The sequence below is a fragment of the Euleptes europaea genome, unplaced genomic scaffold, assembly GCF_029931775.1.
Source record: "Euleptes europaea isolate rEulEur1 unplaced genomic scaffold, rEulEur1.hap1 H_4, whole genome shotgun sequence".
NCBI classification, from domain to species: Eukaryota; Metazoa; Chordata; class Lepidosauria; order Squamata; family Sphaerodactylidae; genus Euleptes; species Euleptes europaea.
Genome location: NW_026612052.1, coordinates 400106 through 418807, shown reverse-complemented (window position 1 = coordinate 418807; position 18702 = coordinate 400106). Strand labels below are relative to the sequence as shown.

At 42.1% G+C, this 18702-nt stretch overlaps 3 protein-coding genes across 4 annotated transcripts; all 3 read left to right on the top strand.

The window, feature by feature from the left end:
• The first annotated feature begins 482 nt into the window (after nucleotides 1-482).
• Nucleotides 483-1415, top strand: LOC130493019 (olfactory receptor 12-like). Its single transcript, XM_056866793.1, has one exon. The coding sequence runs from the start codon at nucleotides 483-485 to the stop codon at nucleotides 1413-1415; it is 933 nt and encodes a 310-aa protein (XP_056722771.1).
• A 5170-nt stretch (nucleotides 1416-6585) lies between these two features.
• Nucleotides 6586-9890, top strand: LOC130492967 (olfactory receptor 12-like). Of its 2 annotated transcripts, XM_056866744.1 has the most exons (2): nucleotides 6592-7485; nucleotides 9864-9890. In XM_056866744.1, the coding sequence occupies exons 1-2, from the start codon at nucleotides 6592-6594 to the stop codon at nucleotides 9888-9890; spliced, it is 921 nt and encodes a 306-aa protein (XP_056722722.1). The 2 variants fall into 2 exon arrangements, with proteins under 2 accessions (XP_056722723.1, XP_056722722.1); XM_056866745.1 differs by lacking the exon at nucleotides 9864-9890 and having other exon boundaries at nucleotides 6586-7524.
• Nucleotides 9891-14102: 4212 nt separating this feature from the next.
• On the top strand, nucleotides 14103-15047 carry LOC130492959 (olfactory receptor 6A2-like). The gene has a single exon (XM_056866737.1). It carries the CDS (start codon nucleotides 14103-14105, stop codon nucleotides 15045-15047), a length of 945 nt encoding a protein of 314 aa, XP_056722715.1.
• The last annotated feature ends 3655 nt before the right edge of the window (nucleotides 15048-18702 follow it).

Sequence of the window (18702 nt, the reverse complement as noted above, 5' to 3'; positions counted from 1 at the left end):
AGATAACTGTTGCACCATGGGGCTGTTTGTCAAAAAGCGACCAGTAGGATATTCTGTTAAATGTAGAGGGCTTCTGCTGCGAATTACTGAAATCCAAAAATTTAGTGTGATCTCACAAGGGTAAAACTGGCACACTGTTAACCCAAACTCCCAATTTTCTCAATTTTAACCCAGTCAGTGTTAACAAGAACCAGCATGGTGTAGTGGTTAAGAGCGGTGAACTCTAATCTGGTGAAGTGAGCTTGTTTTCCTGCTTCTCCACATGAAGCCTACTGGGTGACCTTGGGCTAGTTACAGTTCTCTCAGAACTCTCTCAGCCCCAACAACCTCACAAGGTGTTGGTTGTTGGAAGGGAAAGGGAAGGTGATTGTAAGCTGCTTTGAGATTCCTTAAAAGTAGAGAAAAAAAGCAGGGTATAAAAACCAACTTCTTCTTCTCTCCCCCCTGCCCCCAATCTTTTATTCTCCATCCCACCAAACAATATGGAAAACTGCACCATGATCACACAGTTCATCTTAGTGGGATTCCAAGGTGACCGTGAACTGCAGCTTGGTCTGTGCTTCCTCTTCCTGCTGCTTTATATCATCACTTTGATGGGGAATATTGGCATGGTCACCATCATCACCATTGACGCACAACTCCACAGTCCTATGTACTACTTCCTGAAGAACTTGTCCTTCTTAGATATTTGCTATTCTTCCATAATCACTCCCAAAGCCATGTTGAACTTTGCAACTAGGAAGAAGGGCATTTCCTACAATGGATGTGCCATTCAAATGTTCTTCTTCTCTCTCTTTGGTACTACCGAGTGTTTCTTCTTGGCGGTCATGGCATACGACAGGTTCAGTGCCATCTGCAGCCCTTTGCTTTACCATATGACCATGTCCAAAAAGACCTGTGCACTTCTGGTGGCCGTTTCGTACTTCTTCGGCTTTCTAAATTGCTGCACACAGACGGGCCTCACTTTCAGCTTGCCTTATTGTGAGTCAGGTGAAGTCAACCAGTTCTTTTGTGATGTCCCAGCTGTTATTCAGGCCTCTTATACAAACACTTTTGTCAATGAAATTGTACTCCTAGCAATGTGTGGTTTTATCATAGTTGTAACAGCGACAATTGTCCTAATCTCCTATGGATACATTGTTGCTACAATCATGCACATACCTTCTGTTCCAGGGAGATACAAAGCCTTCTCAACATGTACTTCTCATATCATGGCTGTAACCTTGTTCTATGGGACAGCATTTTTTATGTATGGCCAACCTGGGGCCATGGCTTCCCCTAACCAAGGCAAAGTAGTTTCTGTCTTTTACACCATAGTCATTCCAATGTTGAACCCACTAATATACAGCCTAAGGAACCAAGATGTCAAAGATGCCTTAGGGAGACAACTAAAAAGGATGTCTTCTTCCCAGTAAACACCAGCAGTACTGTTCAGCATGCAAAAGGAATGTCAGCTTTATTCCAGCCATAAGGTTAGATCCAGCCAGTTTTTCCACTCAATCTTGCCCAATTCTCCTCCATAATACAACCCCCCATCACACCTGGCTTTTGTACATACAGGTCCTATGATTCACAGCATCACACCAACATGGTGTAATGGTTAAGAGTGGTGGTTTGGAGTGATGGACTCTGATCTAGAGAACTGGGTTTGATTCCCCACTCCTTCACATGAGCGGCAGATGCTAATCTGGTGAACTGGATTTGTTTCCCCACTCCTACACATGAAGCCAGCTGGGTGACCTTGGGCTAGTCACACTCTCTCAGTCCCACCTACCTCGCAGGGTGAAGGGAAGGTGATTGTAAGCTGGTTTGAGTCTCCCTTAAATGGTAGAGAAAGTTGGCATATAAAAAACCAACTCTTCTTCTCTTCTTTTTTTGGTGGTCAAATGGGACCTCTCCATCTTTGTATATCAGCAGAAAAGCTGGTTGGAGCCAGCCCATGGTATTTCAAATGATTTCATTTCTACTGTAGTACACTCAAAACACAGTTTGATAAGAATCATGATTTCATTGAATGTCTATCATCTATTTTCTTCTCTCTTTCCCCCCCTCTTACATTCTTTCCTTGTTTCTATGTCTTTTGTTTGTGACTTGAGATGCCATTACCATCTCCTGATGGTAATGTTCCTTCATGGTGTCTTTTGATTTCAATTAGATTAAACTAATTATTCTTGTATTGTTAAACGAGTTTCTGTATAGGTATGGCATTTCTATGTAACAGTGCTAAGCTTTCCATCTATTATATTCAAAAATCTTTAGAAATGAGAGGAACCAGACTAATGACACAAGCCTTTATTTTTCTTAAACAGCTCTTATATGAATGTAAGTTGCAACCACTTCAGCAGTTAACATATGTCAAGAAAGAATATGTTTGACTTAAAGTTCGTAGTTGTTCCTACTCATAACTGCTTATACAAATGATAATTAAAATAAATATTTTATCCAGGACAAACCTTAAAAATCCAATTGTTTGTTCTTATAGTGGTCTTCTCAATATTTCTAGAGCTAGAATTAAGTTCAATAGCAGACTAAGAAAAGAAACCATAGAAAGGGTGCTGAAATATGTGCATCTGTCCTCCATCCCCCTTGGAAGTCTGCGGATGGGTGTATGCATAAAGTGGATGTTGGTCCTTCTGCATAGCTTCACACACAGTTCCACATATGGCAACACTCTCTCACCCACACACAGAAGAGACTGCATCTTTTTAGGTCTCCCCCTCCACACCCCATAAAAAGGACTAATCTGTTCCTTTGCACAAAATAGAGGTGTTACCTAGAGTTCTCAGCTCCTGGTGGGGAAATACCTGGAGATTTTTGTGGCAGAGCCTGAGTAGGGCGGGGTTTGGGGAGGTGAGGGACTTCAATTGCCAAAGCAGCCATTTTCTCCAGGTGAACTGATCTGTATTGGCTCAGATGAGTTGTAACAGTGGGAGATCTCCAACTAATACCTGGAGGCTGAGGAAACCACCAGGAAACCACCAGCATGAAGGCTCAATTAAACCTTAATAGCATATAACATATCAATCAAAGTTTACTACACATTTATTCTTTAAAAAAAATAACCTATATTTTATATACAATACCAATAGACCTAAACTCCCTACTGGGTTGGTCACTGCTGGGTTGATAACTGCTCAGCCAGCAGGCACGCAAAATAATATCAATGTAAGCACAACAGAAAAGTCTCAGCGCTGCTACATAAAAGAATACTTTCCCGGGGCTGTGCTAGCCAAAGAATGTCTTGTTGCCACACTGTAAATTCAATGTTCGACAAACGCGCAAGCTCCCGGGTAGAAGATGGCAAGGAAGTGGAGCTTGTCTTTGATAGCGTCGGGAAGATTCCCAATACTGAGCAGATGTACATACTACATACTGTGTCCCAGAGGTGATTTGCAGCACAAGTGATGCTGTATCCTTACCTGTGTGGAAGTAATTGATGGACAAGCTGAAGAAGGATTGAAACGTGTGAAAGACCGGCTCCGCATCCTTGCCATCTTCCACCCGGGAGCTTGTGCGTTTGTCAAACATTGAATTTACAGTGTGGCAATGAGACATTCTTTGGCTAGCTCACTGATATTATTTTGCGCACCTGCTGGCTGAGCAGTTATCAACCCAGAAGCGACCAACCCAGTAGGGAGTTTAGGTCTATTGGTATTGTATATAAAGTATAGGTAATTTTTTTGACGAATAAATGTGCAGTAAACTTTGATATGGTATGTGCTATTAAGGTTTAATTGAGCCTTCGTGCTGGTTGTTTCCTCAGTCTATACTAGAGCAGCATAGGTTTTTGTTTCCTTTAATACCTGGAGGTTGGCAACCCTAGTGTTACCATATGAAACATATGCCATGTTTCTGGCTGTAAAGTCAAGCCTGTATGGTTTGGTGAGGCTTTTCCCAACCTGGGTGTCTCCTGGGAGCTTTTCAACCACCATAATTAACACAGGGAGTAACCAAGTACAAAAAGAGACAATATGGAAGTGGAGAAAAATGTTCAATAAATCCAATTGACACCCACTAATCGTGTGCCTGAGGGAAAGGTGACTGGATTGGAAGGGGGCATTTCAGGCTGCTGAAGGAAGCAAAAGGAGAAAGCATTGTGCTTCATGAGTACAAAACCCTGTGCCCATGGAGAACCTCCAGGGGATCTAACCCTCTTCCTAGAACTTTCTCTGAATCATAATTTTCAATATACAAGGTGATGACAACTTATAAAGTTTGGTTTCATGGTGGGGGGATGTAATCAATTATGATGACCAAAAAGTCTGGTGCATATTTAATCTTGGAGGAGAAAAAGAAACACTGGTGGGGAAATTGTTCTCTTTAGGAGCTATTACATCTTATAAGTTGGTGTTTCTCCAGGGACTGCACAATTTCCTTTGAGGATGGCTAGCTTTTATAAATGCATAGACCAGGGAAAGAATACTTCCACAGAGCATGTGTATCCATGGTAAGGTGGTAAGAACCGATTAACCTTATTGGGGGTAACTGCACAACCTTACAATTTAAAATTCTTTTCTAGGGTCTACTGTTGTTGAGTTCTGGCAACAAGATAATGCAATATACACTGAATGGGGAGGAGGCATCCAAGAACATCATTATATTACACAATTGGAGTCTTCAATTTAACGGGGAGGGGGAACAGATTCAATTTAAACTTAATATGAGTGAGGTCACTGTGTGAAAGGGCCAACTGGCTCAATTGCTCTAATATTCAGTAAATCAACTGAATTGAATCTTGTCTCCATTGTGTTGGCACGTGATTGGTCAGTTGACGGTATTAATAAACTTGACTTGACTTGAATCTTGTCTCCATAACAATCTCGCACATTTTTTATGGAAGGCTGTAACTGTGAACCACACTGAGCTAATAATGTAATAGATGCAATTTGTTGTCAGGACTTCCTGCAAAACTGTGACCAACTATTGTAGAAATACGACAACTGAGAAGAAACTGGGGAAATTTGAAATGACATATTTTGTCTCTGTGGTTTCCTCCACTGGATCAACACACAAAAATACTAAGGTGACTAAGGTTACACACCTACAGAGTTGTTGTTTTTTTTAAAAAAAAAACATGCATGTTATTTGGGATCAATTGCCAAGCAGCTATTTTCTCCAGGTGAACTGATCTGTATTGGCTGGAGATGAGTTGTAACACATTCAGTTTAAATTGTTGTGGTAAGTTATCATAGTAAAGATACTAGCAAGAGACCACCCAGTGTTCTCTGAGTTAAGTTTTTTTTTTTAGGGCAAATGACTAAATTGTTTTAATTGCATTTAAAATTTTGCATTTATTGTACATATATATCAATGATGTTAGCTGCCCTGAGCCCACTCTTGCCGAAGGAGGATGGGGTATAAATAAAATTTCTATTCTATTCTATTCTATTCTAGTCTAGTCTAGTCTAGTCTAGTCTAGTCTAGTCTAGTCTAGTCTATTCTTCTTCCAGCACAAGTAGCTTTCCTCAAAAGGGTTAAGCTCTTCACCAGAGGCAGATTCTACACTTAGCTGAGCAAAGTGGTAGAAGAAAATGCCCTGGCTTTGATCCCACCAATTTTTACTGGTAAGCTCATTTACTTTTCCTTCTTCCAGCAGTCCCCAACATAGGTTTTGTCCATGCAGATTCCGTGTTTCCCAGCATAGCCTTTTTGGTTTCAAAGAGGACTCTTCCTCCATTTCTCACCAGGTTCAGGTCTGGATGTAAAGGTGGTTCTCTTGGTTGACGGTAGCTTCCAGTGCAGTTCTGTGTGAGCCATGGAGAGAGAACCACTGATATAAAGTGTCCTTTTCCTCTCACCTTTTCTGTAATTTTGTGTGTATATAAAGTGCCATCAATTCACAGCCAATTTATGGAAACCCCAGCAAGGGCCTTTCCGAGGCAAGTGAGAAGCAGAGGTGATTTTTCCATCACCTTCCTCAGCACAGTCTTCCTTGGCAGCCTCCCTTCTAAGTACTGATCCTGCTTAGCTTCCAAGATCTGACAAGATTGGGCTATACCATGCCGCCTTCCCTCTTTCTGTAATCTTAGCAGGATTATAATTTCAATATATTTTTCCATCTGACTAGGTTTCCCCTTCCCCTTTCTCTCCTCTTTCTACCTCTGCTACATTCCTACAAATAGTATAAACATTATTGCTGCTTATGTCATTATGACTATAATTATGCTGCTATTATAGAGAAGGTGTCTGGTTTTATATTGTAAATTCTATGTAAATTATGGATTGGTTTTTAATCTTGTTTTAAAAGGTTGTGAGTGGTTGTGGTTTGTCCAGGAAAGAGTGGCCTATAAATCTAATTAACAATAACAATGCTATGCCATTAAAGGTTTATGGAATGGAATAGAATGGAACAATAACAATAAATTGAATTTCAACATTGCCTTTTTCACTTTTTCAGTTGCATCATATTTCTGACAACAGAATTTCGCTTGCACCTGTACTTCTGATCAAAGATAACATCAGACTGGTTATCATGGTTATCTCCTTTGCCTTTAAGATACAATGTTTTGTGGATAGCCTACTCAACCACTCACGGAATGTGTTTGCTAAGAAGAGAATAATAAAAACATGACTTTTTCTTTGTTCAATGAAATGGGAAACCACACTGTGGCCAGCGAATTCATCTTGGTAGGATTTAGGGGAAAGCCAGAGATGCAATCACTTCTATTTGTTCTGTTCTTGATAATGTACATTGTCACAATGATGGGTAACATTGGAATGATTCTTGTAATTAGTGCAGACTCCAAACTTCACACCCCTATGTATTTCTTCCTGAAGAACTTATCTTTCTTGGACATTTGCTATTCCTCAGTCATCACCCCCAAAGCAATGCTGAGCTTCGCAACTGGGAACAAGGCCATTTCTTACAACGGGTGTGCAACCCAGATGTTCTTCTTCTCTCTTTTTGGGACCACTGAGGCTTTCTTTCTGGCTGTGATGGCATACGATCGGTTCATTGCAGTCTGCAATCCCCTTCTCTACCAGGTCATTATGTCTAAGAAGACCCGTCATCTCCTAGTAGTCGTATCATATTTCTTTGGCTGTGTCAATTGCTGCACCCAGACTGGCTTTACATTCTCATTGACATTTTGTGCCCCGACTGAAATAAATCACTTCTTTTGTGATGTCCCTGCTGTCATGAAGGCCTCCTGTTCAGCCACTTTTATGAATGAAATTGTGCTGCTAGTGGTGTGTGGATTAATCATTGTGACCACAGGGATCATTGTGCTGATATCTTATGGTTACATTGTTGCCACCATCTTACGCATCCCTTCGGGCAAAGGAAGACACAAAGCTTTCTCAACTTGTACTTCCCATCTGATGGCAGTAAGCTTGTTCTTTGGGACAGTCTTTTTTATGTATGCCCAACCTGGAGCCATTTCCTCTCCTAATCGGGGGAAAGTAGTGTCAGTCTTTTACACGGTTGTCATCCCAATGTTGAATCCCATCATCTACAGCCTAAGAAATGCGGAGGTGAAAGAGGCAGTAATCAGACAATTCAGAAAGACAGTCTTTTCCTATTGAAATGCATGTGGTGTAGTGGTTAAGAGTGGTGGTATGGAGTGGTGGAGTCTAATCTGGAGAACCGGGTTTGACTCCCCATTCCTCCACATCAGTGGTGGACGCTAATCTGGTGAACTGGGTTGGTTTCCCCACTCCTCCGCATAAAGACAGCTGGATGACCTTGGGCTAGTCCCAATTCTCTTAGAGCTTTTTCAGCCCCATCTACCTCACAGGGTGTCTGTTGTAGGGAGGGGAAGGGAAGGTGATTGTAAGCCGGTTTGATTCTTCCTTATAGAATATATAGAAAGGTATAGAAAGTTGGCATATAAAAAGCAACTCTTCTTCTTCTTAATGATTTAATCAATTCTTACTTATTTGCTGGTTACCTTAGTGAAAATTAGATGCAGTCCATGTGGTTAGGCTGCTCAATCCCAATGAAGTTAATGGGATATTCTAAATGTGATCAGGATTGCAGCCATTGTGGCACAAGTGCTGAATTAGACAATGGATATATATAATCTGCCTATTTACCATTTGTTGTCATCAAAAATGTACTCATCATTGGGTTAATGCATTTCCAACCAAAACATCTGGTGTTGCATTCTAATGTTAGCTTCCATACTGCATGCAAAGTTCTGTTCATTTGTCCTGTATACTTCCATTGTGCTCAAGAAGGTCATGTATTTAATTCAATCCATGGGGTCAGAACTTGCTTGCATTGTCTTTCTTTGAATAAAAGGGAAACACATTGTGAATTCCAGGATGTAATGTCATTGATAATCAAATTTATGAGTCTGTCCTCTAGAAAGGACAAGTGGGGACTTGTGAAACCTGTGGGGGGAAAGATTCCCATACTTCCACTCCTGCAGTTCTACCACACACCCCTCCCTTGCCATGGATTTAGCATGTAGGACACCCATTGGGTGAGCCACTGGGGACCCGAGTGGTATGGTGGCAGGTGGCTTGCAGGCCAGTCTTGGCAGGCCTGCAGTTGCTTGGGCACATCACAGTAGCCCCTTCTTGCAAACTGGAGGAGCCCCAGAAGCTCTTGGTGGTTGGACTGTGGTCTGCAATGGCAAGAAGGCACAACAATGGTGCAGAGCTAGGCGCTCACTAGAGACAGGCTGTCAGTGTGGACATGCAGGAGCTGCATGCTGCTCCCAGGAGGGTGGCTGGCACCAGGACCAGCCAAGCCAACACAATGCACAGCTTCTGCACTTTCACATTGAGACCCCAAGGTTGCAGTCTGATCATAGCCCTTGTTGTGGTGGTAGCTGTTCCCTGGGGAGCCTTGGAGGTTGACCAGACTGAGCTCATCTCATCAAAAGGAGCCCCATCCATCCGCCCACCTCTCCACTGCTCCCTTGCCGATGATGTTCTGGCCACCCAGATGTCCTGCTGCCTGCTGCTTTGGGTAAAAAAATAGTCAATGTTCAGTAGGGTTACCAACCTCCAGGTACTAGCTGGAGATCTCCTGCTATTACAACTGATCTCAAGCCGATAGAAATCAGTTCACCTGGAGGAAATGGCTGCTTTGGCAATTGGACTTTATGGCATTGAAATCTCTCCCATCCCCAAACTCCACCCTCCTCAGGCTATGCCCCCAAAACCTCCTGCCGGTGGTGAAGAGAGACTTGGCAACCCTAATGTTACAGCTTCATTCAGCATTAGGGCCAATGCACCGAACTAGGACAGGCCAGAAGGCAAGTCATTTCTCCCCATCATGAGTAGGGATACACAACTAATAAAAATTCACATAATTGTTAATACATCCATCTCTAGATTATAACACATTTTCAGACATTTAACGAAAAAGCTGTCCGCTCAATGGGGATGCTTCCAAGTTATTTCAAGAGTTAAGTTTGATTTAAAAAATTCTAGCTAAATTATGATCAAGATACATTTTAGTAATTGAATCATTAATGTATGACAACTGCTGGATCCCAAAGGAAAGAGGACAAAGCAAGTTCAAAAAAAAAAAACCTCTTCTGTAACTTTATGATTAACTTGTCTTGGAAGTAACATTTATCACCAAGCACTCAGCATATATGCATCTCCAGAAAGCTCCAGGTTTTCTTCATGCGCAACAATCCAGACCTGGCAACACTATTCATCCATTTTGGAACAATGGGAGTATTCCTTGTTAAGATGTTACTTGACTCACTCTCCATTGTTTTTGTGAAATGATTTTTAGTGAAGTTTGTACGCTATTCTGTGGGCAATGTAAGTAAACTTTTGTGAATGTCTCATGTTGTCACAATGCAAGATGTGGGCTTATGTGTCTGTCTGCATTCTAAGAATAAACTTTGATTTAAGCCTTATGCAGTAGAAAAGAGCAATAGCCCAGTAGCACCTTAAAGACTAACAAAATTTCTGGCAGGGTATGATCTTTTGTGAGCAACAGCTCACTTCTTCAGATAAGAAGTGAGCTGTGGCTGATAATAGCCTTATAAACAGTGATTCACAATCACAATATTCCAACTGCCATAATTATTTTGTAATGACGTGTCTTTTAAAGCAAGGCTTCTTTTATTGTAGTCAAATATTTCTAAAGGTACACGTTGATTAAGTGACAGCAGTGAGTTATGATAAGATATATGGACAGTATTTTACAAAAATCTTTATCCGCCACAATAATATCTCTCCCTACAGGGACAAATTGGGTGCCAAAGTCAGAACTAGAGGAATGCAGCATTCTAGAATGTTTTCATTTTTGTAATTAAATGTCGATGTATATTAACTATGTTGGTAGCTGCCCTGAGCCTGGCCTGGCTGGGGGAGGGTGGGGTATAAATAAAAAAAAATTATTATTATATTATTATGATTAAAACTGAATTGGGCAGTTCTAAAAGTAGTGAACAAAAACATGAGGAAAAAGGCTGTGACCTATGTTTAACTGAGACTAAAGAAGCAAGCAAGCCAGCAAACACACAATCTCAGGCATACTATACAAAGGTCAGGTTGCTTTACACCACGGCAACAAGTTGGATGGGGATATAAAGTAATAGCTCAGTCTGCAGAAGAATTTTGGGTTGCTATACTCGTGTGTGTGTGTGTGTGTGTGTGTGTGTGTGTGTGTAAAGTGCCATCAAGTCGCAGCCGACTGATAGTGACCCCAGCAAGAGGTTTTCAAGGCAAGTGAGAAGCAGAGGTGGTTTGCCATTGCCTTTCTCTGCAGAGTCTTTCTTGAAGGTCTACCTTCCAAGTACCAACCCTGCTTAGTTTCTGAGATCTGATGAGATTGGGCTATACTACGCCACCTTCCCTCCCGCTACACTCATACATAAGTGATTATTACAGAAATTACGAATTGCCTTGTTATCACATGTGTCTTCACAGACTTTAGCAAAATACAGGTCTCAGACCTAGTTTCCTGTATAATTGCAATTCAAACTTCAGTTTAACAAAAATCTGAACTGGGAAGTCCAAGAAGAGTAAAGCTGTAACCCTAACAGCACTTTCCTGAGAATAAACCCCACATAATAAAATTGGGGCTTACATCTGAATTTACCTGCCTAGGTTTGCTGCCCAGGTAATTTAGGTATAATGGTCCAGAATATTTTTCCCAAGGCCTTTTTTCTGTTATTCCAATAAAAAATTGAAGTTTGTGGCAATGCTGGGGGGAAAAAATCCCAGGAAACATTTTATCTTTTTCAATGAGTGTTAAAAAACAACACAACAACGTCTTACTCAGAATATATAGTATGAAGTTTTTTTTATGTAAGACATACAGCATAATGACAAATGTCTGTGTGTATTGGTTCTTGTAGGTTATCCGGGCTGTGTAACCGTGGTCTTGGAATTTTATTTCCTGACGTTTCGCCAGCAACTGTGGCAGGCATCTTCAGAGTAGTAACACTGAAGGACAGTGTCTCTCAGTGTCAAGGGTGTAGGAAGAGTAATATATAGTCAGAAAGGGGTTGGGTTTGAGCTGAGTATTGTCCTGCAAAAGTATTGTCCGCTAAGTATCAAGATAATGTGCTAATGAGGGTATGGTATGTTAATATGGAACCATTGTATCCTGAAGTGATCTGTTAATGTGTGTAATCCAAAACTAATCTGTATGGCTATTGTTGAATGTTGTCTTTGTCTGGAGGTTTTTCAGGGCAGGAAGCCAAGCCTTATTCATTCTTAAACTCTCCTCTTTTCTGTTAAAGTTGTGCTGATGTTTATGAATTTCAATGGCTTCTCTGTGCAATCTGACAAAATAGTTGGTAGAATTGTCCAGTCTTTCAGTGTCTTGGAATAAGACCCTGTGTCCTGTTTGTGTCAGTCCATGTTCAGCCACTGCTGATTTCTCAGGTTGGCCAAGTCTGCAGTATCTTTCATGTTCTTTTATCCTTGTTTGTATGCTGCGTTTTGTGGTCCCGATGTAAACTTCTCCACAGCTGCAAGGTATACGATATACTCCTGCAGAGGTGAGGGGGTCTCTTTTGTCTTTTGCTGATCGTAGCATTTGTTGTATTTTCTTGGTGGGTTTAAACACTGTTTGTAGGTTATGTTTTTTCAAAAGTTTCTCCATCCTATCAGTGACTCCTTTAATAAATGGCAAGAATACCTTTCCTATGGGAGACTGTTTTTCTTGAGTTTTCTGATTTTTGTTTGGTTCAATGGCCCTTCTGATTTCATTCTTGGAGTAGCCGTTTGCTAGCAGTGCGTGATTTAGATGGTTAGTTTCTTCCTTGAGAAACTGTGGTTCACAGATCCGTCTTGCACGGTCCATTAATGTTTTGATTATTCCTCTTTTCTGTCGGGGGTGGTGGTTGGAGTTTTTGTGTAAGTAGCGATCTGTGTGAGTTGGTTTCCGGTAGACCTTGTGACCTAACTGAAGGTTTGATTTACGGATGACAAGGGTATCAAGAAATGGGAGTTTACCCTCAATTTCCTTTTCCATGGTAAACTGAATGTTTGGATGGATATTATTAAGATGGTTTAGAAAGTCCATTAATTTTTCTTCACCATGGCTCCAAATGGTAAATGTATCATCTACGAACCTGAACCAGACTGTCGGTTTGTAAGGTGCTGATTCTAATGCTGTCTTTTCAAAATATAGGAAAGGTATTCCATAGGAAAGGTATTCTTGCCATTTATTAAAGGAGTCACTGATAGGATGGAGAAACTTTTGAAAAAACATAACCTACAAACAGTGTTTAAACCCACCAAGAAAATACAACAAATGCTACGATCAGCAAAAGACAAAAGAGACCCCCTCACCTCTGCAGGAGTATATCGTATACCTTGCAGCTGTGGAGAAGTTTACATCGGGACCACAAAACGCAGCATACAAACAAGGATAAAAGAACATGAAAGATACTGCAGACTTGGCCAACCTGAGAAATCAGCAGTGGCTGAACATGGACTGACACAAACAGGACACAGGGTCTTATTCCAAGACACTGAAAGACTGGACAATTCTACCAACCATTTTGTCAGATTGCACAGAGAAGCCATTGAAATTCATAAACATCAGCACAACTTTAACAGAAAAGAGGAGAGTTTAAGAATGAATAAGGCTTGGCTTCCTACCCTGAAAAACCTCCAGACAAAGACAACATTCAACAATAGCCATACAGATTAGTTTTGGATTACACACATTAACAGATCACTTCAGGATACAATGGTTCCATATTAACATACCATACCCTCATTAGCACATTATCTTGATACTTAGCGGACAATACTTTTGCAGGACAATACTCAGCTCAAACCCAACCCCTTTCTGACTATATATTACTCTTCCTACACCCTTGACACTGAGAGACACTGTCCTTCAGTGTTACTACTCTGAAGATGCCTGCCACAGTTGCTGGCGAAACGTCAGGAAATAAAATTCCAAGACCACGGTTACACAGCCCGGATAACCTACAAGAACCAATGAACTCTGACCGTGAAAGCCTACGACAATAGTCTGTGTGTATGGTAGAAATACACAATGCCTTTTCAAACATATATTCATTGTTTAAACTTGAGTAATTTGGGGTTCAATCCACCCAGCTTTTTCTCTCAGTCTTGCTCAGTTCTTCTTAAATTAAATTAGAGCAAATTTTGATTCAGTGTTTGTTATAAAATTTTAACTTTTCTATGCCTGAATGTATTTATTGTATTTTAATTATAATGTTAGCTGTCCTGAGCCTGACATTGCAGGGGGAGGGTAGGATATAAATAAAAGTTGTTTGTTATTATTATTATTTGCTCAGCTAAACTAATCTTTCCCATCCATTGCATGAGCTGGATTGTTAATGAATGTCCAGTTGCTGGGAGTTTCCCTCAAAAGTTGAAATGTTCATGAACATCCCATATCACAAATAGCATAATGCACCATCTCTGCCACAAAATACGATTTGTGGTTGGGCAGGTGAATAGGTCACTGCTGAGCTGCATAACAACTTAATTCATTTGTGTATCAGACTGGAAAAGCTTTAAATAGTTGGACTTTGGCTCTGATTAAGAAAAAAAACACAAAGTGACAATTAACGATATCTAATTGAAATAAAATTCGGTACTCAATGTAATGATGCTAAAGAATTCTTGTGCAAGAAAACATGGCATTTAACTTTATTTTGAATATTTATTTCAGCTCTACAACAACATAATCCAGGATGCAATGGACAAACAGGACCCAAGTAACTGTATTTATTCTAGTAGGCTTTCCTGGAAGCCCTAAACTGCAGCTAACACTATTTACATTTTTCCTGATTGTGTATGCATTGACAGTAATAGAGAATGTGATAATAGTAACACTAATCCATGTGAATATCAACCTTCATAAACCTATGTACCTCTTCATGAGTAATCTTTCTTTCCTGGAGATTTGGTATGTCTCTGTCACTGTTCCTAAGATGCTTATGGGATTTGTGGCCGAGAAGAAGGATATTTCTTTCATGGGTTGCATGACCCAGCTCTACTTCTTCCTAAGTCTCGCATGTACTGAGTGTGTCCTTCTAGCTGCTATGGCCTATGACCGCTATGTTGCTATTTGCAACCCGTTGCGTTATCCAGCCATAATGACACAAGAGCTCTGTATCCGCTTAGCTGCCGGTTCGTGGCTGAGTGGCTTTTTCATCGCCATGGGGAAAGTCTTCTTCATCTCCCGCTTGAGCTACTGTGGACCCCATGTCATCAACCATTTCTTCTGTGATGTCTCCCCACTTCTCAACCTGGCCTGCACCGACATGTCATTGGCTGAACTCATTGACTTCCTGCTGGCCTTGCTCATACTCCTTGGCCCGCTCTCTGTGACAACTGCATCTTACTTCTGCATCATCTCCACAGTTCTCCGCATACCTTCAGCCAAAGGGAAGCAAAAGGCGTTTTCCACCTGTACCTCACACCTTCTAGTAGTCACCATTTTCTATGCAGCTTCCCTGTTCATTTATGCCCGGCCAAAGGCCCTCGCTGCATTAAATTCCAACAAGCTAGTGTCTGTTGTCTACACTGTCTTAACACCGCTGCTAAATCCAATCATCTACTGCTTGAGGAACCAGGAGTTCAAGGAGGCTCTCAAAAAAGCAATGCACAGACTTTCTTCTGGCCACTTAGGGTAGTACTGTGAAAGGGTTATTTGATAACAACATAAGAAAAGTCATGCTGGATCAGACCTAGGCCCATTCAGTCCAGCAGTCTGTTCACACAGTGGCTTACCAGGTGCATCTAGAAAGTCCACAAACAAGATGACTGCAGCAGCATCCTGCCTATGTTTTACAGCACCTAATATAATAGGTATGCTCCTCTGATACTGGAGAGAATAGGTATGCATCAAGACTAGTATTCATTTTGATTAGTAGCCATGGATAGCCCAATCCTCCATGAACATGTCCACTCTGCTCTGAAAGCTTTCCAAGCTGGCAGCCATCACCACTTCCTGGGGCAGATAGATGTGCTAATGCAGAGATGGCACATTAAAAGAAAAAAAAAGTATGTATGTGAGAATCTGCCATGCAAACCATTATGTTGATGAAATGCCTTAGAAGTGAAAGCAATGCTCTTTCAAAAATTTGCAATGCTATTTGAGCCCTGTGTGAGTGGAAAAGAAGTAATCTGTGGAAGGGGAAGGGTGACTGTGAACATTTGACCCTCTCCCAATTTCCAAATGTTCATCAGTCTTCTTCATAAAGCCTAGAAATGTAGCCTCCCATGACATGACCTATATGTTGCAAAAATAATGGGCAGATGATGCAGGGGAGGACATATACCTACAGTTTGTACCCATGCATTCTTTTGGCAGAAGAACTGATGAATATATGTGGAAGTCAAGAGTTGGGCCAGTAGATTCAATATCAGTCTGCCCTTCATTTTCCCCAGATTTTCAGTGGCTTGGCTCCAGACAGTTTTTTTCACTCAATCTTGTCCAATTCTCCAGATTACTACAGTCCTCATCCCACATGGCTTTTACACATACAGGTCCTATGAAATGCAGCACAGTTCATTTTCCAGCCTTCCCTCATTTTTCACCATCAGAAAGACTCATTCTTCTTGGCAGTATCTAGGAGGAGGTTTACAGTCCAGGAACACCAGTTGGGCCTTCCGCCAGCGTCCCACCAGCACAAAGCCCCATGCCAGCCACGCCATCCCCAGCAGCTGAAGGCTCAGGAATGGGCTGCCCGGGATGTCCCAGAATCCTCTGCTGCCCAAAGAAGTCAAGCAAAGTTGTTGTATCTATTGAATGGCTTTAGTTGTATATTGAATGGTTGTTGTTGTTTTTTTAATTGAACATTTCATTTTAGGAATATTGTGAATCTCTTTAGGGGACTTCGGTCAAAACAGGGGAAAGTGGGATATAAATCCAGTAACAGCAGTCTAAGGCTTTCTGAACCTCTCCTTGGACACTTGGAGACATAAGTGGTTTCTTATTTTGTGGATTAGATGACAAATCAAAGCTGATATTGTATTGAAATAAAATTTTATTGATTGATTGATTGATTGATTGATTATGATGTTACCTCTCCTGAGCCTGACATTGCCGGGGGAGGGTAGGATATAAATAAAAGATGTTTGTTATTATTATTATTTGCTCAGCTAAACTAATCTTTCCCATCCATTGCATGAGCTGGATTGTTAATGAACGTCCAGTTGAACCTTTCCTTGGACACTAGGAGACAGAAGTAGTTTCTTATTTTGTGGATTGGATGACAAATCAAAGCTGATATTGTATTGAAATAAAATTTGATTGACAGCTCTTCAATTATCTGCATAAAAAGTGCTTCAATTCATAAACCTTTGAAAATCTAATGTAACTGAGAAAGCATCAGTTTATCTCTCTACATATATGCACGGTCATTGATCTCTGTACATTTAATATTTTTGTGGGTGTAAATGTGACTAAATTCAGGGAAAAAAGTGAAATTTAAATATGATTCTAAACTCAGGTGATTTGTAATTAATAAATGTGTGCACCGCAAAGAAAAGGGGGAATCTGCTGATAGAATCATAGAATCATAGAGTTGGAAGGGACCACCAGGGCCATCAAGTCGTACCCCCTGCATAATGCAGGAAATTCACAACTACCTCCCCCCTCCACACCCCTAGTGACCAGAAGATGGCCAAGATGCCCTCCCTCTCATCATCTGCCTAAGGTTACAGAATCAGCATTGCTGACAAATGGCCATCTAACCTCTTCTTAAAAATCTCCACGGAAGGAGAGCTTACCACCTCCCGAGGAAGCCTGTTCCACTGAGGAACTGCTCTGTTAGAAAATTCTTCCTAATGTCTAGACGGAAACTCTTTTGATTTAATTTCAACCCGTTGGTTCTGGTTCGACCTTCTTGAGCAACAGAAAACAACTCGGCACCCTCCTCTATATGACAGCCCTTCAAGTACTTGAACATGGTTATCATATCCCCTCTCAGTCTTCTCCTCTTCAGGCTAAACATACCCAGCTCCTTCAACCTTTCCTCATAGGACTTGGTCTCCAGACCCCTCACCATCTTTGTTGCGCTCCTCTGGACACGTTCCAGCTTGTCTACATCTTTCTTAAATTGTGGTGCCCAAAATTGAACACAGTACTCTAGTTGAGGTCTAACCAGAGCAGAGTAAAGCGATACCATCACTTCGCGTGATCTGGACACTATACTTCTGTTGATGCAGCCCAAGACTGCATTTGCCTTTTTAGTTACAGCATCACACTGCTGACTCATGCTCAGTGTTTGGTCTGCTAAGAACCCAAGATCCTTTTCACACACACTACTGCTCAAACAAGTAGGGCTGTCAAAAAAAAAAAAATTCGGTACAGTTCGGATTCGGCCGAATTTGACCCTTGTGGGTTTGGTACGTGCCGAAGTCCGAACTCCTCCGCTTCGGATCCCCGGTAATTCGGGGGGATCCGGAGTTCGGGGGAAAATTCGGCCCCAGCGCGCCTTCAGAGGGATTCCCTGAAGGCGCGCGGGGGCCCTTTAAACTGATCTGAGCCTCCCAGCTGGGAGGCGCAGATCAGTTTAAAGGGCAGCCCGCCCCCCTCAGCGGGCTCCGCTGGAGAGGCTCAGGCTGCCCTTTAAACTGATCTGAGCCTCCCGGCCGGGAGGCACAGATGAGTTTAAAGGGCAGCCCGCCCCCCTTCAGCGGAGCCCGCTGAAGGGGGGCGGGCTGTCATGTAAACTCATCTGCGCCTCCCAGCCGGGAGGCACAGATGAGTTTAAAGGGCAGCCCGCCCCCCTTCAGCGGAGCCGGGAGGTGCAGAGGCCTTCAGCGGGCTGCCCTTTAAACTCATCTTTAAAGGGCAGCCCGCCCCCCTTCAGCGGAGGCCGCTGAAGGGGGGCGGGCTGCCCTTTAAACTGATCTGTGCCTCCCAGCCGGGAGGCACAGATGAGTTTAAATGACAGCCCGCCCCCCTTCAGCGGGCTCCGCTGGAGAGGCGCGGGCTGTCATTTAAACTCATCTGCGCCTCCCAGCTGGGAGGCTCAGATGAGTTTAAAGGGCAGCCCGCGCCTTTCAGCGGGCTCCCCTGAAGGGGGGCTGAATTTGCCGAATTTATTCGCGAACTCCCGAACTCGCTGAATTCGGCCCCCCCGGTTGCCCGCCAGTTTTGAGTTCGGATCCGTCCGAACAGAAAATCACCGAATCAGGGGAAATTCGGTTGATTTTCAGTTTGGACCGAACCGAATTGACAGCCCTACAAACAAGTCTCCCCCATCCTATAATTATGCATTTGATTTTTCCTACCTAAATGCAGAACTTTACATTTGTCTTTGTTGAAGTGCATTTTAT

Bases quoted from the DNA above. Each gene is read 5' to 3' on its own strand.
- LOC130493019 (XM_056866793.1), top strand. From the start codon at position 483: ATGGAAAACTGCACCATGATCACACAGTTCATCTTAGTGGGATTCCAA.
- LOC130492967 (XM_056866745.1), top strand. From the start codon at position 6,592: ATGGGAAACCACACTGTGGCCAGCGAATTCATCTTGGTAGGATTTAGG.
- LOC130492959 (XM_056866737.1), top strand. From the start codon at position 14,103: ATGCAATGGACAAACAGGACCCAAGTAACTGTATTTATTCTAGTAGGC.